This window comes from Pteronotus mesoamericanus, unplaced genomic scaffold (assembly GCF_021234165.1).
Source record: "Pteronotus mesoamericanus isolate MK-2021 breed Mesoamerican mustached bat unplaced genomic scaffold, CSHL_Meso_final contig_169, whole genome shotgun sequence".
NCBI lineage: Eukaryota > Metazoa > Chordata > Mammalia > Chiroptera > Mormoopidae > Pteronotus > Pteronotus mesoamericanus.
Window position 1 is genome coordinate 22,237,227 of NW_026555068.1, and position 26,362 is coordinate 22,263,588.

General features: G+C 48.2%; 1 protein-coding gene across 1 annotated transcript in view; it reads right to left on the reverse strand.

Moving 5' to 3' along the window:
* WWC2 (WW and C2 domain containing 2) overlaps nucleotides 1-25,387 on the reverse strand; it is a 135,477-nt gene extending 110,090 nt beyond the window's left edge. Inside the window, exon 1 of the mRNA XM_054566194.1 lies at nucleotides 25,140-25,387. Coding sequence (XP_054422169.1) covers nucleotides 25,140-25,270 — 131 coding nt within the window. The 5' untranslated portion in view covers nucleotides 25,271-25,387. The remainder of the gene's footprint in view (nucleotides 1-25,139) is intronic.
* Nucleotides 25,388-26,362: the final 975 nt, after the last annotated feature.

The following is a 26,362-nucleotide window of genomic DNA, read 5'->3' on the forward strand; positions in this document are numbered from 1 at the left end:
AAGGGTGACGAAAAAATAGCAATGTGTTGGCCTGTGTGCGCACAGAATATCTATGGGAGGGTGCTCGGGAAATGGAAGTACAGATGTGTTCAGGGACGGGGCGCGGAGGAGGGAAGACACAGGCAGGGAGGCGACAACGCAGCTATGCCTTCTGCTAGCTCTTGAAAATCAAATTACGTGACAGTTTACCAATTCAAAAACTAGATAACATCAGAATGAAAGGAAAAAAAAATCTTCCTATTGGGATAGACTACCAAAACCTTGGTCCAGCCTCTCCCTAACTCTCCAGTCTTTTTTCAAGCCATCTCCATTCTCTCCCTCATTCCCTCCTTTTTCCTTCTCCCTCCTCCCCTCCCCTTTCTCCCCTCCTCCCCCCTCATCTCTCTCTCTCTCTCTCTCTCTCTCTCTCTCTCTCTCTCACACACACACACACACACACACACACACACGTGCACGCGATCTTTCTATGGCACCAAGTTTCTCCTGCTCAGAGACAGTGCACATGCTCTCTTCTCTGTCCCTCAAAATGGTCCCCCCACTCTCTTTCTAGCTAACTCATATTATCCTTCAGGTCTCCATTTGAACATCACGTCCTCAGCGCCCCAGGGAAGCTTCCCTGACCCCCAGAGCGTGTCACGGGCCACACGGCACACTGCCGTTATGCCTGGCACTCTCTCCTGCATACTCATCATGATGCTGAAACTCCTGCTCCCTGTCGGTGTCCTCACCGAGGCTCCAAACACCACGGCGGCAGTGGCTGGGTCTGTCTTACCGACCAAGCCGGAAAAAACCCAGCACCCGCAGGTACAGAAAAATGCCCATGTGACCACCGTGTGTATCTTCGGGGAGAGGCAAAGACGACTTGCTCTGAATTTCGATGCCTCGCACAGTCCAGGCACTCGGGCATTGGGAGAATGACTAAACACGCCCACAAATGAGGAGGCCTGGGTCTGGATCCTGCTTCGGCACCTCAGGTCCCGCGTAAGCCTCATTTATGAAGAGCAGACAGTCACATCTGCCCCTTAGAGCTGCTGTGAAGGACCAAACAAGGCTCCAAAGAATCAGGAACATGCCGGTGCCCTGCGGAAGCCCAGGAATGACCACGTACCACAGCAAGGAATGAAGAGACCCAAAGTTCATACCCCTCAAAGTTTAAGAGACTGCTCTGTCGTGAAGATGGAAAGAGACATCTTTCATTTAGCACATAAGCCAAGATTCACTGCAATAAAAACAAAAACGAAAGGAACTTGGGAGCAGAAAAGATGTGACGGTGACCAAGACAACAGCAGCAGAGGCTGCCGCACGAAAGTAGATGCCCACCCCCACCCCCTCCCTGATCCAGGCCAGAGAAGAGCAGGTGCTGAAAGTGAAGAAAAAGGCCCGAGACAAAAGGCTTGCCCGCTGCCCACACGCTGGTGAATGGGAGGAGGGGGCTATGTCCCAACACGGATCGGAGGGATTCTGCAGCTGCCACAAAAGATCAAAGGGCTGCGGAGCTAGGTCTGTCATAAAAGCCATCAAAGACCTGCAGTGCAACCTTCTCCCTGAAAGGCACGGACAGGCAGTTTACAAATGGTTAAACTAAACGTAATGAGAAAACGGGCATCTGCCCGGTACCTGGAACGAATCGGTACACAAATAGTGGCTGGACTGGTACAAATTGATTCATCTAACCTGCGTATTATCGGGACTTGGAAAGGGCAGCCACACGCGTTCTTGGCATCAGCAGCGATGAGAAACGCACCACCTTGCGAGGCAGCCCGTTCCCTTCTTCCACAGCTGACAGAATGAGCTGGCGGCGCACGGTAAGGAAAAAGGTGCCCGTCTTCTCGTCGTCGCGTCCGCTGGTTCCATCACTCGCGCACGGCAGACCTTCAGGTATTTGGAGATCCTCGTCATCAGGGGGCCGGGCGTTCCCATTCGCCCAGGGCAGTCCTCACTTACGCCCAGCAAACCAGCATGATTATTAATGGTTCCCTCCTTCACTCTCAGAGGGTCCTCATTCGGAAAACAAATTATATGGCCACCCAGCTGTGAGACACCTCCTCGCACCTCAAAATGCTTTTCTTCAGGCTAAACGTTCACCTTCTCACCATCCCCTACGCTCCGAGCTCTGAGCGTGCTCCAGGTGACTGGCAGCCCTATGCCAACCGCAGATATATTCTAGGCAGACTGTCACAGCAAAAACAAGAATTTACTCCTCTGATCACAGAAGAGCCTTATTTCTGAAGTCAAGTTACATTGTTTACTTACGTTGGGCCCAGATTATCAATTACTAAAACTTCCCTTTCCCCTGGAATTTCTACCAGGCAATACTGTACTTATACAATAGATTTCCAGATTTTAATGGAGGCCAAGTGGACAATGTATTAGGACACTGCTTCTGTTATATCCTTTACCTTGTCCTGCTTCATCCTGTCCATGAGTCTAAGATACTAATAAAAAAGACTGAACTTAGAGCTATTATCAAAATCCTAAAAAAAGCCACTGATCCCTCACGGACACTGTAGGGTACAGTCATTCAATTACTACTATGCCTGACTAAAAGGTTAACAAGTCCATACTTGTCCATGTTCTTCATAAGATATAAACTATCATTTTTATATATACAGCTGTCACTCTTTATCCACAGGGAATACATTCCAAGACCCCTAGCGGATGCCTGAAATCGTGGATAGTACTGATCCCCGTATACACTATACCTTTTCCAATACACTCATACCTACAATAAAGTTTAACTTACAAGTTAGGCACAGTAAGAGATTAACAATAATAACTAATCATTAAATAGAATAATTATAACAATATACCTTCATAAAAGTTATGTGACTGAGGCCTCTTCTCTCTCTATCTCTCAAAATAGCTGAGAACTGAGGTGCCGCTGAGGGACTCAGGGGTGGGTAGTGCCCGCAGGGTGGGTACAGCGGACAAAGGGGTGACTCACGCCCCACTGGCAGAGCGTGAGGTGCCATCACGCCACACAAAAGGGCATGTGACTTAAAACTTATTCATTGCTTATTTCTAATCTTTTCCACTTCGGCATTTTCGAATCGCAGCTGACGGCAGGTGACTGAAACCATGGACAGCGAACCCGCAGGCAAAGGAGGGGCCGCCGCGCTGCGTCTACTGCAGGAGGCTACGTGGGAGCAGGCCGTTCTGGCGGTACCGTCTGGATGTCAGTGTGGAAGTGCCAGGGGTATAGGGAACAAGGACAGAAGTGCATTCGCCCACAGACATTCACCAAGGCACTCAATAAATACAGCCCCTCATGTGTGTCCAGCACTATGGCTGGCCCTGGCATTTCCAAGGGCAACAAGGGACAAGGCCCCTATCCATACGGGATTTTGAAAAACACGCATTTTTACACACCACACACACACACACACATACACACAACTGAATAGAGAGACCAAAGATGGAGGTAGAGAACGAGGAGGATGTCTTACAGCAAGAGCCAAGGGAAGAAATGCAACGAGGGAAGAAGAGCCAGAAAAGACCCCGAGCCTCGACCATGGGAATCACGGGGCACACGTGCCCCTGGGAGACAGGGCTGGTGGGCTCGGGAGAGGTGGGGGCTGGGCCTGGAACATGTCCCATGGCGGTGGGGAAGATGTTCCTGTGGATTTGAAGAGTCAAATGTATAAAATAATTCCTTAAAAAAAAAAAGACTGCTAGAAAAAGAGATGGATATTTTCATAACCTTCGCACAGAGAAGGCCTTTTTAGGCATTTTATAAAACCCAGAAGCATAAAGGAAAAGACTGGAAAGTTTGACTAAATACCAATCCAAAACATTCAACCCTGCACCTAATTCAAAATGCAATTAATCTTACAGTGTAGTAGTAAATAACAGAGTTTTGGTATGGCATTCTGCTTCCTAATTACAATTCATTTCCCTTTCTCACACAAAAGGAAAGATAAACTAGTGTGTGCACACACAGCACACAGACTTTCCAAATTGATACTTCTTCATATTCACTCACCCAGGTTTGACGTAAAAGCTAATCTGTCCTTGGACCTGAAAATATTAACATGTAAATCCCAGGAAGCTCTAAGGAAAGGGCGTCCACCTCACCGACTGCAGCTCCTCTGCTGTTCCTGAGAAAGTTCGTTTTATCGGCCTTGAAAGTGACAAGAGTGGGCAGAAAGGAGCCCCACCTGGAGGCAGGTTCCAAGAAGTCCGGAGAGCCCAGGACGCCTGCAGACAGGCAGGGGTCCGGGCGCCCACGCCCTGCACTGGTGTAACAGGGTCCCAGGGGATTCAGTCTCCCAGCCAGCTCCCGGGAGCAAGTGTCTGTCACGGGCCCCGGAACCTTCTCTCGCCCAGCCCCTGCTTCTCGTCCAGCTCTGCTCAGACGTGGGAGGAAGTTACCTGGATACCTGGGTGGACAGGAGGGCGGCCTCTCAGTGACTCTGAGGACAAGCAGGCTCGCAGGGACAGTCTCTGCAGAGGAGGAAAGGGTGGACAGGCGGAGCCGCCGCACAGGGTCGCAGGCAGGCCAGGGCCTCGGGCCGGAGAGGCGTGAGGAGGCTGCGGCCCTCACGGTCAGGCCACGCAGGGCCCGCTGCACCTGCCCGAGCGCACAGGCTGTGCCTCCCGCGCTCAGCCTTACTCTGCGGGGCGGCTGGTCCCACCCTCGTCCGGCCTGGAAGGTCCGGGGCCAACACCTCTCATCTCGCCAAGCGCATGCGCTCGCAGGAAGCCTTGAAGGCCTTGCACTTTGGCACAGGTGGCATGTCACCTGTCCCTCCTGACCGGCAGGGAGGAAGACAGGGAGGACATGGATGCTGCGGGAACACTGGTGATAACCGAACACCTACGGACCAGCGGACGTCCGAACAGGAAGTATAGAGTTTTCTACTCGGGGATTTTTAAAAATTCCTAAAAAAGGCATACTCAGGTGAACATGAAAAGGTTTCAATAGACTTAATTACGTGGGGGAGGCAAGGAGGAAGCCAGAAAACTGGATAATATGATAAAATTTTTTACCGATATTATATGATGCAGTACTAACATAAATATCTCTAATTCTAATTTTCTTTCACAATCAAACACACAGACAACTGCCTTACATCAAATAAGTACTTGATTGAAGGGAAGGATTCGTCACATTTTTCCCTAATACTAGCCTTTCAAAATTTTTCTAGCATTCATTTTTATAAAATAACAAATTTATTGAAAATAATGCAGTGAGCAGGAAATACAACATGATATATATTATGTATTTACATAACAAATATAACAATAATATAAAAATTATGAAAACAGTGCTTCATAGGTGACAATGGCTCCAAAACCACAGCGGGATGCTGTCAGGGAGTGCCCTACAGAGCTAAAAATGTCTGTCCAATCCTCTGAAGTTAGCACCTGAAGGTGGATTTCACGGTGCCCTTGCATTTGAAAACAGAACTGGCAAAAACTGAGGCTGCACCTGCGCCGCCATCCCAGGACCCTTGTTCCCTTGTTCCACGTGCGAGCTGCCAGCCCCGGGCGCGAAGAGGGCTGGAAGGGAGACTTCATCTCTGGGCTGTCCCTACCCCACCCCTCCGTGTCCAACACACATCAAAAGCAGCCGTCATAACCCTCGCCATCTCCAAAGGCCGTGGCAGGGGCGCGGCACTGGGGGTGCTTTGTGCCCTTAGGACCATTTCTTTGACCAAACGTTCCATCAAGAAAACTGAGTGTGTCTGCTCACTTCTCATGCTGTGGTGGTCTCAGAAGTTGGAGCTATTACAGATTCTACATTCTGGCATAAAGAGGAATTCAAACCCAAATACTGAGGAGTAAGTACAAACAACGCCGAAATCCTAACATAGCAGAAAGCCCTGATACAGCTAACGCAGTGATCAGTGGTCGGTAGGGAAGGGAAAAGTTTCCTTTGCCCCTTGGGGTCCCTGGATGGGACTGAAAATTAAACTGACAAAGACAGATTACCAGGAGAGAAGCACACAAGTGTACAGAGTTTATTTAATGGGTTTTATGTGACACTGAGCCTTCCTGGGGAAAGAAGACCCAAAGGAATGGCTAGGCCTGTGCATTTTTGAGCTCGGTTTGATGAAGAGCGGATGGTAGGGGAGAAATACTTTAGATAACATGTCCAGAACCCCATCCCATCCAAAGGATTGTATAGTATTTAACTGTTAATACCAATAAATACTGAGAGCAAATTAACGCAATCTCAAGTAGCTACAAAAAATGAAGATAACAAAGCCAGATGAATGAAAAAGATAAAAACCAAAACTACTAAATTAGAAAAACTATAGTCAATAATAGTAAGTGCAAGAGCTGGTTGCTTTAAAAGGAAACACCCAAGTAATGGAGCAATTAGGTAACCTAAACTAGAGGAAAAGAATGGAAAAGCACAATTACACTAAGCAGTAAATGAGAACAGGAGACAACCACAGATAGAGTAGGAAAAGGGAAAGAGCAGGCAGGGATTACGTTGTCCAGTAAATTGGAAAACCCTCGTTACTTTCCGGGAGACTCTGAGATCCACCTGTAGGTGCCAAAAAGTTGTTATCCGAGAGCCAACCTCCATGGAAAAGTGTGAGATCAAGTAAGTTACCAAGGTCAACTCTACCAAACTGCAAGGCACATGCAATTCAGTGATAACTGAACTGTTCCACAGAAAAGAATAAAAGCTTCTAAAATCGTCTTATGAAGTCAGCATCACCTGAAAACCACAATCTAATCAAGGCAGCATCAGAGGAGAAGAAAAAAAAAATTAGACTATTCTCGTGAATATAAATGTAAAAATCCTAACTAAAAATTAGCAAACAGGCTCCAGCAATACATGATTCAATGACCAACATTCAAAACTAGGAAACTCATTATATTAACAGTTTAAAGCACAAACTGTCTATGTGAAAAGGCATGTGGAAAAATTCAAAATGTGTATTTAACGTATATCAAAAAAGACAAATGAACATTGTGTCTATAACACCGAGATTTAGGTAATGTTTTTCCATTCTTGCCTGAAGATTTAAAACTACGAAGAAACACAGACATCTTTTAGGACAGACCCCTCCCCGCTCCCCTCCTCAGAGGCTAGTACTCTCCTGATGTCACAGTAGACCACTGCTGTTTTTAAATCTCGACCGCATACACATGTATCCATGAACGTTGTATACTTGAGTTTTGTGGGGTTTTGAATTTTTTACACGAGTGATACACATCTTACGTATATATGCCTGAAACTTGCTTTGCTTCAAGACTGACCTGTGTCGATGTACATAGGAAGATTCAAGTTTGTTTAACGGCTGTAGTTTTTTATTGGTTACATAAACATCACATCCCCCCGCTTTTTGTGTCTTTTAATTTCATTTGTGCCTCTGGTCATGTCAGAGTTTTTCTGCAGTCAAATCTATCAGTCTTCTCCGAAGAGTCTGGGCTTCTTGGTCCTTGTGACCGTGTCATACCGACACCCACCTGCCTATGATTTTCTTAGGGCTGAAAATTGCTTTTCCATGTTGATTTTCCACAAATTTCTGCGCATGGGAACGCACAGAGATTGACATTTCATTTTTTAAAGTCAATGGCCTATTGTGCTAGCACCATTTATTGAAGAATCTATCCTTGACCAACTGCTTTTGTAATTTGACTAATATGTAGATAATTTACCAATCAGGAACAAAAACAGCAACTATGCAACAACAAAAAAGTCAAGACTAAGAAGACTTAGTTCATAGAAAAGTCTTTTTTCTCTACCTGCAGTTTCACTCCCTAGGAGTAGCTGGTGATAAAACATTCCTTGTTCAAAACCATCCTTGTTGACAAACGTTGGACTATATGAGCATATCAGTGTGTGTATGCATATTTTAACTCAAATAAAATCACAGTAGAGATCTTTGTATTTCAGCACCCATACATCTTTCCCTACTAATGTATAGTATTTCATTCCATGAGTCATGATTATTTAACATGAATAAAGGTTTTTTTATCAATAAAATTTATATATATATACACAGGCAGCTGACCTTGGAAATTCTAACGTGACTAGTTTTCCAAATAAATGGTTCTTTATTTTCCTCTTGAAAACCAGAAAAGGAAAACCAAATTTCCTATTTCTTCAATCCCCAAATTATTCATTAATTTAGAAAAACTTAATCTTAAAGTGGTAAAAACATCTTTTTTTTTTTTTTTAAACCTTACAAAGGTCACTGTTCATCTTCGCAGCTAGGGCATCACTTCTGAGACCATGATGAAATTAGATGTTTAGATGAATTTCTATGTCCACTGTGACTTTCTTTAAAACCCATCAACAAACTCAAGTTCTTTGGACGGGCAGCTTAAGAACAACATATCATCATCGCTACAGATGAATATCAGAATAAAGAGTGTGGAAGTTAAAGACAGACCTTGGAACAAGAGCTGAGAATCGTGGAATGGAAATTGGCTCAGTATAACAGAGGCACAGTTTTCTACAATTTACACATGAAAACTCTCCTTAAAGGTCCAATGAATGTCCACCTCAAATACTACATGCTCATGTTAAGTTCCCACTCTTATCCCAGAATATCTTTTACAATGAACATCTTTTATGAAAAACACTAGGTCTGTGTTTTAAAAACTGGTCTCTGACTCTCGCAGTGCCCTCGGCGGTGCCCCCAGATCTGTCTCTTGCTTCAACAGTTTGGACAGAGCATTTTCAACATCGTATTGGAAGTCCTAGCCACCGCGGTCCGACAAGAGAAAGAGATAAAAGGCATCCAAATAGGAAAGGAGGAAGTAAAACTATCATTGTTTGCAGATGACATGATAGTGTACATAGAGAACCCTGTAGACTCTACCAAAAAACTCCTCAACCTAATAAGTGAATTTGGCAAAACAGCAGGATACAAAGTCAACATTCAGAAATCAAAGGCGTTTTTGTACACCAGCAATGCAATAGAAGAAGAAGAAATCAGGAAAAATATACCATTCGATATAGCACGAAAAAAGATAAAGTACCTAGGGATAAATTTAACCAAAGACACAAAAGACCTGTATGCAGAAAACTATACAACATTGAAAAAAGAAATTAAGGAAGACACAAATAAATGGAAGCATATACCGTGCACATGGATTGGAAGAATTAATATCCTTAAAATGTCCATACTACCAAAAGCAATTTATAGATTCAACGCAATCCCTATTAAGATACCAAGGACGTATTTCACAGAAATAGAACAGACATTTCAAAAATTTATATGGAACCATAAACGACCTCGAATAGCCGCAGCAATTTTGAGAAAGAAACACAAAGTAGGAGGGCTCACAATACCGGACATCAAACTCTACTACAAAGCCACTATACTCAAAACAATCTGGTACTGGCACAAGAACAGACCCATAGACCAGTGGAACAGAATAGAAAGCCCAGAAATAAGCCCAGGTCTCTATGGGCATCTAATATTCGACAAAGGGGGCAGAAGCATAAAATGGAGCAATAACAGCCTCTTCAACAAATGGTGTTAGGAGAGCTGGATGGCTACATGCAAAAAATTGAAATTGGATCATCAGCTGACACCATACACAAAAATAAACTCAAGATGGATAAAAGACTTAAATATAAGTCGCAACACCATCAAAGTTCTAGAGGAGAACATTGGCAGGAAACTCTCAGATATCCCACGCAGCAATTTTTTCACTGATATGTCTCCTAAAGCAAGGGACATAAAGGAAAGAATAAACAAGTGGGACCTCATCAAAATAAGAAGCTTCTGCACGGCTAAAGAAAACATCAGCAAAATGAAAAGGGAGCCAACCATTTGGGAAAATATATTTGCTAATGATACATCAGATAGAGGTTTGATCTCCAAGATATACAAAGAACTCACTCGACTTTACTCCAAGAAGACAAACGATCCAATCCAAAAATGGGCAAAGGACCTGGGCAGATGCTTTTCTAAGGAGGAGATACAGAGGGCCCAGAGGCATTTGAAAGGATGCTCTGCATCACTAGCCATCAGAGAAATGCAGATCAAAACCACCATGAGGTACCACCTCACACCGGTCAGAATGGCCATCATAAACAGATCCACAAACAACAGGTGCTGGCGAGGCTGTGGAGAAAAGGGAACCCTAGTCCACTGTTGGTGGGAATGCAGACTGGTGCAGCCACTATGGAAAGCAGTGTGGAATTTCCTCAGAAAGCTGAAAATGGAACTGCCTTTTGATCCAGCGATGCCCCTGCTGGGACTATACCCTGAGAACACCAAAACGCCAATACAAAAGAACCTATGCACCCCAATGTTCATAGCAGCACAATTGACAATAGCCAAGTGTTGGAAGCAACCTAAATGCCCATCAGTAGATGACTGGATCAAAAAATTATGGTACATATACACAATGGAATACTACGCAGCAGAAAGAAAAAAAGAAGTACTAAACTTTGCGACAGCATGGATGGAACTGGAGAGCATCATGCTAAGCGAAATAAGCCAGGGGGCGAAAGACAAATACCATATGATCTCACCTATAAGCGGAACCTAACCAACAATGCAAAGAAGCAAGGAAAATATGACCAGCAACACTGAAAGGAAAAGAAATCAACTAAGATAAGAGGGAAGGGTGGGGCAGGGAAAGGGAAGGGAAGGGGAAAGTCAAGGAACATATAGCAAGGACTCATGGACAAAACCAAAGGGGAAGAGCTGAGGGAGGGAAGGTGGGGGGGGGCAAGGGAAAGAGGTGGGGGGAAGGCAGAGACAAATGTATTTAAAAAGTAAATAAATTAATTAAAAAAAAAAAACAACAAAAAAAAACAGTTTGGACAGAGCAGGCCCAGGGACACACATCCTTCCAGCCTCTGATCACCCTCTGACCTCTTACCCAGTCCCACCTTCGGAACCACCTCAGCCACCCTCGGCCTCCCGGACCAGCCGGCACCGTGTTTCTGAGCTCACCTCCTTATCGCTGAGCAACCACGAGCTCCCAAATCCACCCAAACTATTCTAACCCAGGGGGCAGCCCCAGCAACCGCTTGGCTGCCCTGCACCTGCAGGCCTCCCACGCCTACCTCTGAGCCTACCTCTCTCTGGGCTTCTATTTCCACCGCGACCGTGTGGCCCCGGAGGGCGGATGCCACTTCTTCCGAGAGTTGGGCCCAGGAGAGCCGAGGGCACTGAGCATCTCTTCAAGATTCAAAACCAGCGTGGTGGCTGCTCCCTCTTCCCAAGATGGCAGAGGCCTTCCCAGGATGATCGGGGTGACACTCGGGATGGCACGGAAGCCACCACGGTCCTGGAGAAGGGCCTGAACCAGCCGCTTTTGGACCTGCATGTTGTGGGTTCTGCCCGCACAGACCCCCAGCTCTGGGACTTGCTGGAGAAGCAATTCCTGGGTGAGGAAGCGAAGCTCATCAAGAAGATGGGCAACCGACGGGCTCACACCTCTGCAGGCTGGTTGGCCCCAGGCTGGGCTGGGCCAGTGTCTCTTCAAAAGGTTCACCCAGAAGCCTTTGGGGGCCCCTCTTCATTGCCCTGGTGTCTGGCTCCTGCCTGAGCCTCTCCCTGCAACAACTAGGCAGCCTTTCAGCCCCCCCAGGAGCCCTCTCCCACGACGCGGACCAAATGGAAATAATAAACAATAAAGCTTTTTGAAGCAAAACAACAACAACAACAAAATCTGATATTGGAACAAAAATATACAAATGTAATTTAAATTTTCAAAATGAAAATGAAGACTTATTTTTTTAAGAATCACTGCTTGCCAACATACCAAGTTCCTGGCTACACAGAAGCGCAGTGTGAGGAGGGGCCGGCACCCTCCTGAAGGGTGAGCTCCCGGTTCTCCCGAAATCTTCGTGGAGAGAGTGATGTTTCCTCCCTGCGAACTAGTGCGCCAGGGCTCCTTCTCCGGCACGCACTGTGGAAGCGGCCTTGACACGGGAAGGAGACAAAGGGTGTCCCTTGGCAGAGTCCTGTGTTCCCGGGGGACTTAATTACACGATCCCTGTAAATCCCTCCATCAGCCCACTCCCAGGCCTCCTGTCTCCAAAGGGGAGCTGGCGTCCATCGTCCGCGTACTTCCCAGCGCCTTCTGGAGAGCGAATCCGTGGACGCCTCTAGGGCAGCACTTGCCTGGCTATGGCAGCGCCAGGGCCGGGCGCTCAGCTGTCATTCAAGTGGACCAACCTGTGTCCTTTATACTGCCACGAATTTAGGTAAACACTGCTAGTTTAAACAGCACAAAGGAGGGTAATCAAAAAATCACACAACAGGACCCGACAGCAAGTCTAAGCAATCACCAGGAGTCAGTAAAGTGTGGACTGAAGTAGGGTGGAAAGCAAAGCAGCAAATGCCATCAGGACAAAAGAAGTCTTTAGGAACGAGGTGGAGTGTTGTGAGGGGAGGAGAGACAAGGTTTACAAAAAGAGAAACGCGGGGACGTTTCGGGTAAGTCATGGCCTTCTGTGCAAACTCCATGCTGCTGTTTTCGGCCACAATAGTGAGCCCAGTCAGAGGACTGGCTGCTGAAAGGGCTCAACGCTTGGCCGGCCGCTGCGGCCCAGGAAAGTCTCTCCTCATTTGAATAGTATTTTAGGAATGTTCTGCCGATGTGTTGGATGATTATTCACTTCTACTGCATTCTTCCCCTCGCCATGATAATTACGGTCCTCGGAACAATTTATTTTATAGGCAGAACATTCACAGCACTAAATGATGACCGTTTTTTTTTTTTTTCCTAACCTGCTAAAATTCATGTATTTATTACTCCACATTTCCTTAAGAAAGGAAGGTTAACTTTAACAACTGTTGCTCATAGCAACACAGGAACAAAAGATTTTTCCCATGCATAATCTAAGCATTTAATTAAAATTCACATACTTGGATCTCAAACTAAGCCAAAAGTAGAAACGTAAGAATACGAGAGTCCCAGATAGAAGCAGATACACAATACACTGTTAGCTATCACAAAGGCTGAATAAAAAGCGCAGCCCCTTGTGACAGGGATGAGGGACACACAGGTTAAAAGACTCCTTCACACGTTAAGAGACTCTGTTGTCATCGCTGTTTTAGTGACTGCCTCTGTTCGTCCAGGTAAGTTTCACGGCAAAACGCAAACACCCGTCCTCCCTCTGAGTTCCTGTCACTTCCCATCATGAAGGCTACAGCCTGCATCCAAATCTACGCAATGTAAAGCAAACTATAACGCGGGCATTCGCAGAGGTTACTTTTCCCCCCCGAGACATAAACTCAACTACAAGAGTCAAGGTAAAAAAAGAACTCCAATCAAGGTCTGTAATTTATACATTTGTGGTGAAGCCAAGGTATCCTCAGACAACAGACTGTCCACTGGGGTTTAAGTCAAAGAAAAAGAGCTCTAGAAAGGAGTCTGGAAGAGCTGGGACTCAGCTTTAACGCGTTGACAATTCTCCCTCCTTAATTATTGGTTCACCTGTCCTCATGCGGGAGAAGGGGCACGAAGGGGCACACAGTGTAGGTGGCACACATAGGAAACACACGCGCCTCGCTTGGGGGCAGGCTGTGGTACGAGGTCAAGGGTTTTTAGAACCAGAAGAGTAGGAGAGAAAGGATGTATAGCATATCAGATCCCAGCCTCTGAAGAGTCCGAAAGCACGGGGCCGCGGCCGAAGTGACAGAATGGAAGCGGCCGTGCCCGAGCACGTAACATGCACCGGACGTGGCGCTGGGGCTCCTGGGAGAGGCCTACGTGCACACCTGTGCGCCCGGCTGAGCCGATGGAGACTACCTACTCGTTTGGGACAATAAACACTGAATTCAGGAAAAGTAATAGTTCAACGTGAAGAGTCAAAACATCCCATATAATTTAGTTTTAATACGGATGCTAAACACAAGCATCTGTACTGTAAGAACGAAAGCGCTGGAAGCCTGGGTGTGGCTAAGCGCTAAGGGAAGCTCCACGCGCTGCCACTTTGCCAAGTCTGGAAGGGGGGCGGTGGAGCCCAGCCCCGATCAGGTGGCCGGGAGCCTTCGGAGCAGCAGCCGAGCAGTGCATTGTTAAAGGCAAGGCTTTGAAGTCAGGCAAACAGCGCTGAATTCTGTTGCCACTGCTCAACAGCTCTGGGACCTTAGACAAGTCACTTAACCTTTAAAGCCTCATTTCCTAAAATGGGGGCAAGAGCAGTACCTAGCAAAGGTTTCATTTAACCCATAAATATTTACTAAGGTTGTGCACAGAGCGGGACACTGAAAGACAGCAGGGAGCGAGGCAGGCACGGGGCCCGAGATAACACCCGTGCAGGGCTCAACAGACGGTCCTTAGAGCATTGCCATCATCTTCAGCACCGTCTTCAGCCCCGTGGTGGAAAGTGTACAACACGTTCCCGTGAGAACAAGTAAGCCATCTGAGCTGGACCAAGATTTCCCAAAAAACAAATAAATAAAAAATGAAAACGAAAACCAGGCAAGCCCCCGGGCTCAGTCCTGGACGTCTTCTTTTCCTCGTCTCCCGGGAACCCTGCCCCACCCCCACAATTTTAAAATGCTACCCAGGTAGACCCGAGTTTAGCTTCAGAGAGAGCGCTGCGCTGCCTCCCGACCGGCAGAGCCCCGACCCAGCGGCTGCAGGACGCCTCCACGCGCGTGTGTTCAGAGGCCTCTCGGGCCCACCAGTCCGAAGCAGGGCTCCGGCTTCCCGGCCCAGCGGGACCCCTACCCACCATGCTCCCCCCTGGGTCTTTCCCCACTCGTAAAGCAGCACATGCTTGATGTTTCTCTTTTCTCCATGCCTCATATATCCAAAGCACGAGGAAGTTCTTTCACTTTTACCTTAAAAACGTATCACCAATGTACCCGCCGCCCTCCGTGGCCAAAGCCATCATTCCAGCTTCGAGTCTCATTGTTTCTCCCCAGCTTCCCTCACTGTGGTAGCGTCTGTGGTTCCTGCTCCGTAGAGCAGGGAGCGCTTGTTCAAAAATGGGTAAGACTACATCTCACACACACACACAGGCCGCACCCTTCCTCCATTCAACCTAAAGCTCTCCTCCGATGGCTACCACATGCCTCGACCACATTGACAGTGTACAAGGCGTATGGGACCGGACCCCTCTCACCTCTCCGCCTCGTCTCCAAAGACCCTCCTCCCTGTCTGCACCGCGGTCCCACTGCCGCCTTTCCGTTCCTTGAACACATTCTCCCCACCGCCCCTGCCAGCCCTTTAGGGCAGCACAGTGATGGATAGAGGTGCTGTGTCTGCACATGTGGCCAGAGACACTGAGGAACTCCTCATCCATTTAATTTGGACTCATTTAAATAGCCACACATCCTCGGAAGCTATCATACTGGACAGTGTGGGACCAGCCTTTCCTCGGCTGGACTACTGTCCTCCCCGACCTTCACAGGGGCGGCTCTTTGCCGACCTCACGTCTGGGCTTGCTGTCAGCGCCTCAGCGCGGCCTTTCCTGACACCCCACCCAACGCAGCTGCCACTAACACCAGTGTCACCTCGCCTTGTTTATTTTAACTGAAACACGTTCGGCGCTGTCTTTATGATCTGTCTTCCCCAAACCAGAAAATCCACAAGAGTAGGGGCCTTGTCTATTTCATTCAAGGCTACGTCTCCAAGACAGACACGTATGTACTTGGCATACAGTGTTTTCAGTGAATATTGGACGAGTGGCTGACTGACTGACTAAGAGGTCAATTCAGTAAAAGCAGGTGGGAGACAGATTACACAGGCTGCTGGAAGGAGGCAAGGGTCCCTCGAATAGCGACATTTCATCTGCATGGGTCCAGGTTCTCAGGCACTGTGGGGACAGGCAGGCTAAGCAGAGAGCACAAAGAAACAGTGCACTCGCAACGCAGGGCTTCATCCTCAACCTACCTGAAATGCTTTTTATAGAACTTGGGTGACGTGGACAGACACGCCGATGCTGCTCACTGACGAGACATCCGGAACTCTCTAGGAAGGTATCTACCTACAGAATTACTGACCCGCCAAAATAAACACACCTAGACTTAAAAGCTGACAAAACTGATAGTCCAGGGATATCACGTATTGTCACAACTGCAAAAAACAAGACTGCCATTTCAATGTATCCCTATGAAAATCCGTAAAACAAGGAAAACTGCAGAGTGAAGTTTGGCACTAAATGAAGCTGCATGCTCTTCAAATCGTTTGCAGTAAACGTTGTCTACGGGGCTTTCAACTTGACTGAACATCAATGCCACTTAAGAAAATTACCTTCTCATAAAACGGAGCAACGTCGGTAAAGTACACATCACATTCCACTGCACCGAAGTCGGAACGTGAATCACCAGTTTACAGCGCACATCTCTGTAAGTCAATGTTTACCCTCGCTGTCAGCACTCACAGTCAGAGCTGGTGGCCACTCCAGGCCGGGCCGCCCGGAGGAGGAAGGAACGTCCCTCTGCCCGCCCGACCCTGGCATGCCTTTCACAGACGTGCCAGCGACACTTCCTAGCTGCGAGCCAGCGGCTCTTTCCATATTCAGAACAATGTCTATGTTCCTTTCACATTCCGGTTCCCACCTCCAGCCCCAGGGAGACCCGCGCAGGCTACGGGCGCACCGCGGGTTGAAGTGCCGCCGCCGGGGCCTCTGTAAGCGGGCGCAGGTCCCGGGAGGACCGAGCAGGATCCTGAGGCCGGCTCTGCTCTCACCGCCCGGCTGCCTGCGCCCTGCGGCCTCCCGGAGCCAGGCTTCCTTTACTGCGCAGGAAGAACTGTGCCCAGTAATGCAAGGTCAGCTTTCCACCGCGTCTTTGGAAGGCCCCTCACTGTGACAGGTGCCCTCTTGGTAAAGACGACGCATGGAACTCTTTTCTGTTCTTCTTGGTCATCATCACCGACTTGGTGATTTTTTAAACATCACCCATATGCCACAGCAATGCATAAGCCAAAGGGAAGTTGATGTTTCCAACTACTGAAACACATTACTATACTACTGAAACTGTAAACAGAGAACTATATAGTACCTCCCCAAGTTCATTTTTGCCTGATTTTCTCATGTCCCCATGTACAATTCAGAGAAGAGTAAGTTTATGAAACTTGAAGGACCATGTGCGTTTCGTGAGAAGACAAGCAACAGCAAGGTCAGCATCCACGTCTGGCCCAGCTCCACGCCACGCAGCGCCCGCAGCCCAGGCAGTGTGGGAGAGAAAGGAACGGCCAGGAATCCCCGAGAAACATGCCGTTTTATCAGGTAGGATTAACATTTCTTTCACATGTTTATACAAAATACTTGAAAGACTTTATCATCTCACTTTATATCAGAGTTGGCAAATTTTTCTGTGAAGGGCCAGAGCGTCCATATTTTAGGCTTCGTGGGCCACATATTATCTTTGGCACATGTTCTTCTTTGCTTTTATGTTTATGAGCCTTGAATGCTGCAAACCCCATTCTTGGCTGGAGGGCCATCCAGAAGGAAGGGTACAGGCGGGGATCGGGCCTTTGGGCCCATTTGCCCGCCCTAGCTTTTCAAGCAGTCCAACAGACCGCAGTTACATAGTGTGCTCACACTTTAACGAAAGGAAAAAAAAAAACCACTTCCAACTGTTTTGTGTGGGTTTTGGTCTGTTCTTTTTTATAAAAAATAAAGTATTTAGAACAGTTTTAGATTTATAGAAAAAAATGCCGTTAGCACAGATTTTTCATATACCCCACACTCAATTTCCCCTATTAGGATGGTACATAAAATTAATAAACCAGTATTGCTACATTATTAACTCAGGTCCATGCCTTTTTCAGGTCTCTTTTGCTTCTACCTAAGTCCTTCTTCTGTTCCAGGATGACGTCACATTCACTTGTCACATCCCCTTCGGCTTCTTGTGGATGTGGCAGTTTCTCCGACTTCCCTTGTTTTTGACAGTGAGGACAGCGTTAAAGATTACTGGTCCGCGGCTTTGCGGGCTGTCTCTGCGGAGACTCGGTGTTTTCCCCGGGGGCAGGCGGGGCTTCAGCTGGTTTGGGGGAAGAAAGGCCACAGAGAAAAGGCACCACTTTCATCACACCGCATCAAGGGCACGGCAATGTGACTTATTACTGCTGATGTTGACCTCGATCGCCCGGCTCAGGCAGTGTTTTGTCAGGTGTCTTCCAAAAAGGTGCTTTTTAAAAAAATAATAAAGATGAATTTAATTCTCACTACTTATATCTAGCCTAAAGTTTTCAAACATCAAAACATTTTGAAGGAATGACGGTATGCGTACACATATTATGGTTCATTATCTATGTGATTCACATCTGTGCCTCATGAAATATATGTGAGAGGAAAACGAAACATAATGTGCGTTTTGTCAGTATATTCAACTTCTAAATCCTCTCAACTCTTCTTCAGAGGCCTATTAGAAAGGAGGGAAGTAACCAGTAACTGAACTAAAAGAAGAGATTAGCCAGAGAACATATACGCATATATGCACAGCCCATGGACACAGACCACAATGTGGTGAAGGCGGGGGAAGGGGGTTGGGGGCTGGCTGGAGGGGGGTATGGGGTATGGGGGGGGATAGGGGACATCTATATAGTGCCAACATAAAAAAATAAATAAAATAAAACGAAGGTTATGATTTTAAAAGGTAGATATATAAAGAAAACAAAATAGACAATGCTCAGACTCTTTTTCGCTTTTAAATGACAATTATGCAAACTAGATTGTAAGCAACCTGAGCTGGGACCAATCTCATCAGCTCTTTACCTCCCGGAGTGCAGGGTTCCTGGCCGGCTGACACAATACAAACTATTAATTAATTTACACCTACAACTTCAGTGTAAAGTAACTCGGAGCACTCAGACAGGGAAGAACTAATTTCTCTCACCTCACTCTGGGAGAGGACACAGAAGGGCGGGGACCGTGCTCAGGGCTGACAGGCTGGGACACAGGGACAGCTGGGGTCAGAGGAAGGCTATCAAAACACTCGGACAGGGAAATGCAAATCAAAGCCACAGGAAGACACCACCTCATGCCCACTAGGAAGGCTTTAAAAAGAGAGCAGTGTCGGGAGGATGGGAGAGTCTGGGGCCCTCATCCGCTGCCCACGCACGGGCCGCAGACGGCGCTGCTTAGGAAGCAGCGAGGCGGCAGATCCCCCAAAAGTTACACAGAGTTGCCATAGGGCCCAGAGATTCTACTTCCAGCTGTATGTATATCCCAGAGAGCTGAAGCGGGAACTCCCACAAAATGACACATGAATGTGCATGCCGCATTACTCTTCACAGCTTCAAAGTGGGAACAAGTCAAATGCCAATCAGCTGAGAAACGGATAAACAAAGTGTGCTATAGCCATACAATAGCACACTATCCAAAGTCAAACAAAGGAGTGAAGTGCTACAACTTGGAGGAACCTTGAAAATATTATGCTAAGTGACAGAAGACAGACACAGAAATGATATGATTCCATTTACATGAAATGTCCAGAATAGGCAAAACCAAAGAGACAGCAAAGAGATCAGCGGCTGCCAAGGCAGCAGGGGCGGGAAAAGAAGGGAGGGTGACGTCACAGTGGGTATGAAGTTTCTTTGTGGGGTGATAAAAATGTCCCAGAATTACATCATGGTCACGGTTGCGCATTGTGACTGCAATAAAAACCACTGAGCTGCACACTCTACAATGGTTAAACGGGTGAATTTTATGTGACGTTGTGATCTCAATTAAAAAGTAAGGTAAAATAATTGGTAAAAAAAAAAAACAAACCACTGAAGACAGTGAAAACATTCTGGATCTCTGTATTTGGTAAATCACAACCTATACACACACAACGCCTTCGAAAATCCCTTTCCTGTTCTATATGCTTCTGTGGTAATTTTTCTAATAACAGGAGCGTCAGAAATGGACGGGAAAGCTAGTCTAACATTCTAACAGGAAATCAGTTCAGTCAGTATCCATCAAGCACACAGGACTGGCGCGTACATAGCCTAGCTCGAGGAATGTACACCATGTTAAGACTATCAGCTTCCTACCACTTCAGTAACTCCCACATCAGCAAAATGAAGATGGCCACGCCCCCCATAATGGTGGCCTCATTTTTCCCACAGGTGGCTACCCAGGTGCCATTGGCAAAGCAACTGTCCAGCTTCCATGAGCAGGCGTGCAGGACCTGGCCAGGGCAGGGCACGGCCCAGTGCCACGCCGCATCCAGGCTCCCCGACGTGACATCTGCAGAGCGGCCGGCTTGATGGCTGCGGTCACATGGCTGGCTGTCTACCTCCCAACTAAGTTGTCTGCAGCTAAAAAAAAATGACTTGCAAAAATAGTCTTTCTTGAAAAAGCAATTATTGCCCTGAGTCTTCCAACCAAATTAAACTGCAAACTATGGACTGTTAAAGTCACTGAAGAAATCTTAGTCATACACTAAGCAACTACTGCTCGTTCCAACAAGCATTACAGCAAACTGTTGAAAACAAGAAATATTTCTTTGGGAATTTTTGGAAGGCAGCACAGTTTAGTTGAAGTTAGTGCTTCCCAGAGTGATTTTTTTTTAAATCTTCTTTTAACAACCTCTCCGCACTTCAAATACCATAATCACGTGAATAATTCACAAGCACCCAGTTGGCACCCAAAACCAGAGCCGGCTGCAGGAACGGTTTCCAGCCATTTATGACAAAGGCAGTTGTGATTAAGACTACCTCTAAGGGCTGAGTTTGTGTTCTTTGCTCTTACACGCAATTCACATCTTTCTACTATTAGTTAAAATGTAGCAGCTTATTTCTCACATTATTTTTAATCTAACTGGAAAATCAATGGCCTCCGGTTGGGAATGATTTTGGATATATTTTTTGAAAGTCCAAAAAGAAGACACTAGAAACAAGAGAGCGGCTCCACTAATGTTCTTTCATTTATTTAACAACTTTCTTTAGTAATTGACCTAACTGCTATTCAGTTACTAGCTACCATACACAAAGGATACAGAGAACAGTAGCAAGAAATCAGGTAGGTCTCTCGAGTTTACACTCTAGCAGTAGGTTTAGTAAAATTCGCTGCTTTGACTTTGAAACAAAGACAGTCCAGAATTCCTCACATCCTAACCATGTGCCGCAGACCGGGCTTGGGTGCCAAAAGGGCACTCAGTCATCGATAACACCCAGCTGACATCCTCTTCCTCCTCCCTGTCTCCCTCCCCACCCCCTAGGATTTCTTCCGTTCAATTAGGAAGCACAGCTTGTTCAAATCTGGCACTAGCCATACACCAAAAATTGCAGTCTATCAGTAGGTTTTAACGTAGAGTTGTTTTGTGTGGTGGCAAATCTTTTCAGTTCAACTAGACAAAGTTATGGTCTAGTTGGGTAATACTCAATCCAAGCATAGACAATGAGCAGAATTTTCTTGGGAGTCTGTAAAACCATTCAGCCCGTCCCTGCGTCCTGCCTCCCTTAGCCCCGTATCTCCCCGAGAGGTAATGAGTCCGTCCAACCTTTTTCTCCTATGTTCAATATAGCCTTTTTTTTAAAGCACCACACCATTTGGCCATGATCCATGGCCCACCACAAACACCAGTTGGTGCTGTCAAAGGGTGTCCCTGGTGAGGAAAATAGAGGTGAACCTGCAGAATAACACTCCTGGGGGAGTGGCCCAGGGGTGGGGGAGGGAGATTTCTCCAGGATCAGGGAGCAGGGAGGAAGAAGAAGGCAAACTCAAGACTGTTACAGTAAACCTGTAACTTATTCAGGGACGAGGCAGAGCCCTGAACTCTTCCCCTCAGTAGGACTTCTAATGTGTCCAGGCACACACTGATCTTTCAGCTCTGTCGGGCCTTGTGCTGTGGTTCAGCACGGTCAGCTGGCTGGGTCCCGAACAGCCCGCACTTCCAAGGCATTCATGAAGCAGACCTCACATGCGGCTAACTCCGGGATCACAGGACTGTAAGAAGTGGGCAGGAACCTTTGAAGATCAATAAAGACAGGTCTGAAAAATCAGCACTGGACAGAGAGGTTCTACTCTACCGGAGACTCCAGAGCGGGTCCAGGTGGCCAGGAAGTCCAGAGGGGTGTAAGGCACGTGGGCTCAAGAGTCGGACTATCTGGCTTCAAACCCTGGCTCCACATTTAACAGCAACGGCAACCTCTCGTGACCCCACTTTCTCACCGGGAAACGGAAGGTAAGAACAGCACCCATCTAACGGGACCGATGGGAGGACACCCCGGGATCACAGTGAAAGAGCGGAGCACAGCGGCTGCCACGCGAGAGGCGCGCCGTGAGTGCGTGCTAGCGTATCGACTATTTTCAGGGGGAGCCGGAGCTACCACTCAGTTCCTAAACTGGAATGACAACATTACAACCACTGTTATTTGGCTGGACCCTAATTATGGACCCTCAACGATCCTCTGAGGGAGGTGGCATTACCTTCATTTTAGAGTTGAAAAAAGGAGGTTTAAGGGATTCCGAAACTCATTTATGCTTACTCGATTAAGTGGTGGAGCAGTAAAAGCTCTGATCACACCCACAAAGTTTGCATTATTCCATCTACCTCCAAAAGCTTGCAAGTCCTTTAAAGTAGACTTCAGTGTTCTAAAATCACACCTTAATGAATGAAATACTGTTCTTAAAGAACGCCCCACAGCCCCCCATTAAATCTGCATGATCATTTATGCAATCAGAAATACCTCCCAGATTCTGATAGACTGTCAAATACACAAAATTTTTTTTTTAATGTAAGTATGACCAGATATCATAAGCTTTTTTTTTTTTTTAAATTCTCACCAGAGGACATTTTTTCACTGCTGTTAGAGAGAGAGGTAGAGAGAGAGAAACAGTGATGGGTTGCCTCCCTTACGTGCTATACTTGCCCAAGTACTTGATCGAACCTGCAACCTAGGTATGCACCCTGACCAGGAAGCAAACCCACACTTTGAGTTAAAGGATGACACTCCAACCAACTGAGTCTTGCTGGCCAGGGCACCATCATTTTAATTAAATGGCTTTAAAAGTTCAAAGGTACTGCAGACCCACAGCACATTAAGTCACTGTTCTTTCAGGATTTGTAATTCGATCCTGCAGAAGAATGGGCATTCCCGTTGGCCTGCGTAACATCTCTCTTACCATATGTTTGGTAAGCGTGTAACAACATTGACTAGAGTTAATATTTACTCCAAATATCCTCTCCCAACATCTCTTACACTATTTAGCAAGACTTGCAGACACTTCATTGTCCTAAAAGAAAACACAAATATGTCAAGTTGACTCTGATCTCAAGGAATAGCTTTTAAAACTTGAATACTGAAATCCAGAAACAAGCAGTCAAATTTATAAATACTTAAAGATCCTACTGCTTCAAGAAAACTGGAATAATAAGTCATCTTAGTCAAAACTGTTTGTCGCCATCAAATGAATTGCTTGCCCAGTTTCTTGAAAACAGAGTTCAAAATAATTGTTAATCTATTAATAAGTTAAAATGACAGACCTGCTTAATTTGTTTAAGAAGTAGTAATATGGATAAGCAAAGCCATATAATTTCCCTTCATTTTTCTGGTTGCTTTACCCAGGGCAACATATTCTTACAATCCCTGTTAGTAAACACAAATGAGCTGAAGTAATAAAAGACGGATATGGAAGCGGAAGGGACCCTGAAATACCTCACTATTTCAAGAATTCATTGCCGTTTCAATAACCTGAAACTCCAAGTATCAGAAAGCAGAAAGAATTCCCACACAACTGTAAAGGTCAAATAATTATACAGGTGCCTTAACAGACACCGTTGGGCGCACACCATCATCACCGACGTGTACTGTCTGCTGAGCAGTTTTAAAGGGCAACAACTGGCTGGGAGCGCGAAGCTCAGGACAACAACCCTGCCTGGAGAGGCTGTGGAGGTGTGATGCTTGTCGAAACGTGCGTCGAGCCAGCAGCAGGCAGCCAAGCTGCGGCGAGAAGGAGCTTCAGGCCAGGTGTCTTTTTCTCATTTCAGGAGGGAAACCTAAACCGGTACCTTCATGGATAATTTAGTAAGGGTTGTTCCATAAATTTATAATGTAATTTATGACTTGCAATAATTGCTCTTTAATAGCTTTCAAAAACAATATGCTTCGGATAAAAGTAAACGGGAATACAAAGTATGAAACTATTAGAGCTTCAAATGGAGAAAAGGGTAATGTTTCACAGGAGAAGCACTTAGAAAGGTTATGAACTCCTAAGGCCCCATTCCATAAAAAGCTGGAAAAAAGTTCCCGAAATGATAAAAGTCCAAATGTTGGAGTTATCCCTAATGATATGCATACTATTTAAACTTACAATTAGGAATAGCTTCTTAATGGACACAATTTTCCTTGTAAGGGTTAAAAAAAGGTGGGACAGAGGAATAACATTTGTCATCATTCAGCCAAACTGCAGCTCCTGACCTTCTTGGATAATGATTCTGTCGTGCTTCTCTGCACCTCCCAGCGGGAATAAGAAGTGTGTGTTGATAACTGCAAGAAATCAAGCTAAGCTCGAGTCGGAGTTCCTCAATAACCGAGGTTCAGTTCCAGTGTTCATTTCACTGCTTCTTACTTCAAAAAAGAATCTGCCTTTTCAAGGTCTGGGAGTCAGCTCAAGTTTTCAGGTGAGGATTCTCAGCAGTAAATCCGAGGGTCAAAGCCGATTACATCCACAACCAGGCCCCACACAAGAAGGGTACCTGGGACCCACCTCCGTGCCCAGGACCTCGGGGCCTGGCCGGGGGCGCGCCCCGTCGAGAAGCCCCAGTTCAGGCTGGGTGCAAAGGACCAACAGAGACATGCCCCAGGTGGCCTGGGCGGCTGGCTCCCCACCTTGCACTTAGGCCTCCTAGGGGGCCCCCGAGCCTGTCCCCGCCCTCCGGGCCCCATGTGCCCTCCAATCTCAACTCGGCCAGCCTCAGGAGGTGGTAAGCTCGAAACAGGGCTCAGGTGGCCCCTCTGGGCCCGTTAACTGGACACACAGTGCCAGCCCAAGGCGCCAACTCCACAGGTCCCTCGGGGCCCGGAGTGTCCAAAGGTCCTGGGGGGGCGTCGGGAAGTGGATGGGCAAAGGGGCCTTAGAACGGGCGGCTCCAACTGCCCCCCTCCAAAGTGCCCGACCGGCTGACTCAGCCCGGCTGGGGCAGACCTTCCCGCGCCTCCTTCCCGGGACTCCTCCCTGCACCCCGGGGCCGGCGACGCCCCACGACCCCCGCGCTGCGGGCGCCGCCGCTCGTCCGGGTCTCCCGGACAACAGCCACCGCCTCGCTTCCGAGGCGGGTCCCCGCGCCCCCCGCGGCCCGGCCGCCCACCTGTCCCGGGGGTCGATCCAGCTGGTCCTCCTGGTGTTGTGGTCGATGTAGAAGACCTTGCCGTCGTAGTCCCTGGCCTCCTCCCAGCCCCGGGGTAGCGGCAGCTGCCCGCTCCCGGCCCTCCTAGGCATGGTCGGCGGCCTCGCCGGCGAGCGGCGCCTCCATAGGGACCGGGCGCGGGACGCGGCGGGAACGCGACTGTCCGGCCCGGCCGCCGCACCCGACGCGGGCGCCGGCCAGGGGCTGCCGGGCGCGGGGCGCGGCGGGGCCGCTCGCAGGGGGCGCCTCGGCGATCAGTCCAGGAATCCGCCGGGGATCAGTCCACCATGTCTGCGTCGGAGCCGGAGATCGAACCCTCCTCCACCTCCTCGCGGCCGCCGCCGCTGCCTCCGCCTCTTCCTCCTCCTCCGCGTCCCCCTTGGGCCGCCGAGGGTCGCGGCGCCCAGGCTGCCAGAGCCGCCGCCGTCTGGGCTCGGATCCGGGAAGCTCGGCTGAGCTGCGGCCGCGGCGGCGACGGGCCTCTTCATTTGCATGCGATTAGCATGCGCCCCGCCCGGGCCCGCCCCCGCCAGGCTCATCTGCATGCACATTCCTCGCCGCCACATTCCAGGGCTTAACCCTGCCGCTCCCGGGGGCCGCGGCGCGAGCTGGGGAGCCGGGCCCAGCCGGGCGGGGGAGGGGAGCCGGGACCAGGTGGGAGGGAGAGGGCCTGGAATGCACCGCTCGCTCCTTTCCCCTGACCCCAAATATTTCCCCTGGCCAAGCGTCTCGGGTTTTTAAAGTTTGGGGACTGGAAAGAGCTAAAGAGAAGTCTCCGCACTCTGCTCAACCCCTTTCCGACTTCTAGGGAAAGCACAGGACTTTCGAGAGGAAAGGGGTGGGGGAAGCTCGCGCTCTACGGAAGGAAAAGGCCCAGCAAACACCGAGGGCACAAAGGCTCCCCCACGCCGCGCCCTGAGCCCCTTTGGACCCGAGGGCGGTCCCAGGCGGTGGCAAAGTGTGGAAAGCACTGAGAGCGGGTCCGTGGCGCGTCCGATTGGCGTCGCCCGCCCCCCGGGCTTCTGCAGGGCTCCTGGCCTCGGTGACCTCAGCCGAGAGGCCGCGGGCCTCGCAGCGGAAAGCGAAGGCGGGCCCCGCGGTCCGAGAGGGCCGCGACACGCCTGTCCCAGTGGCCCGCGGGGGAAACTCCAACCTGACCCTGGGAAGCGACTGGGCCCACACCC